The 672-nt window shown below is 69.2% G+C and overlaps 1 protein-coding gene across 2 annotated transcripts in view; it reads right to left on the minus strand.

Annotated features, from left to right (window-relative positions):
• Positions 1–283, minus strand: part of PPP4R4 (protein phosphatase 4, regulatory subunit 4) — a 134,594-nt gene extending 134,311 nt beyond the window's left edge. For both annotated transcript variants that reach the window (XM_006879096.1, XM_006879097.1), the window contains exon 1: positions 28–283. In XM_006879096.1, coding sequence (XP_006879158.1) covers positions 28–144 — 117 coding nt within the window. In that variant the 5' untranslated portion in view covers positions 145–283. The remainder of the gene's footprint in view (positions 1–27) is intronic.
• Positions 284–672: the final 389 nt, after the last annotated feature.

The following is a 672-nucleotide window of genomic DNA, read 5'->3' on the forward strand; positions in this document are numbered from 1 at the left end:
GGGCTGGCTCTGCTCCCCGGGGCGCACCTTGAGGCTCCGGCGGACCGGCCTCTCGATGATGGTGAGCTCCTGCAGGTCCTCCATGTAGCCGAACAAGCTGTTCTGACTGAAATCCATCGCGGCGGTGGCGGCCGGCAGATGCATGGACCGCCGGGCCCCCTCGCCGCCCGGGCCCAAATGGCCCCGGGATGCCGGACGCGCGCAGCCCCGCAGCCGCCCACCCGCTGCACTTTCTCCCACTCTCCGCCGCGGGAGCCGACGTGAGGGTGAGACGCCCGCCTGAGAAGAGTGGCCGGCCGAGGGGGCGGGGCGCGCGGGAGGGGCGGGGAGAGGGGCGGGGACTCGCTACAGGGCCCGCCTCTTCTCGGGCACTGCGCGCACACAGGCAGCACGCAACTGCTGCGCAACGTCTGGGCCGCCACGCCCCATCCTCTGGCCCCGCCTCTTCCTCGCCACGCCCCCAACCGAATGCGCTGCACCCTGCCGCGCAGGCGCCGAGCTCTGAACCTTGCATATTAGCTGGAGGCGGGCTGGGGGCGGGGAGGAGGCGGGGAGGGGGCGGAGATGAAGGGAGGGAGGAGGAGGCTGAACCCAAGAGAAAAGTGTTAAAAAGAGTTGGGCTTCGTTCACAATCGCAAGGAGTTGGAAACAGCCTAAGTGCCCATCAACAAA

The sequence above is a fragment of the Elephantulus edwardii genome, unplaced genomic scaffold, assembly GCF_000299155.1.
Source record: "Elephantulus edwardii isolate Elephantulus edwardi_28Jun2011 unplaced genomic scaffold, EleEdw1.0 scaffold00002, whole genome shotgun sequence".
NCBI lineage: Eukaryota > Metazoa > Chordata > Mammalia > Macroscelidea > Macroscelididae > Elephantulus > Elephantulus edwardii.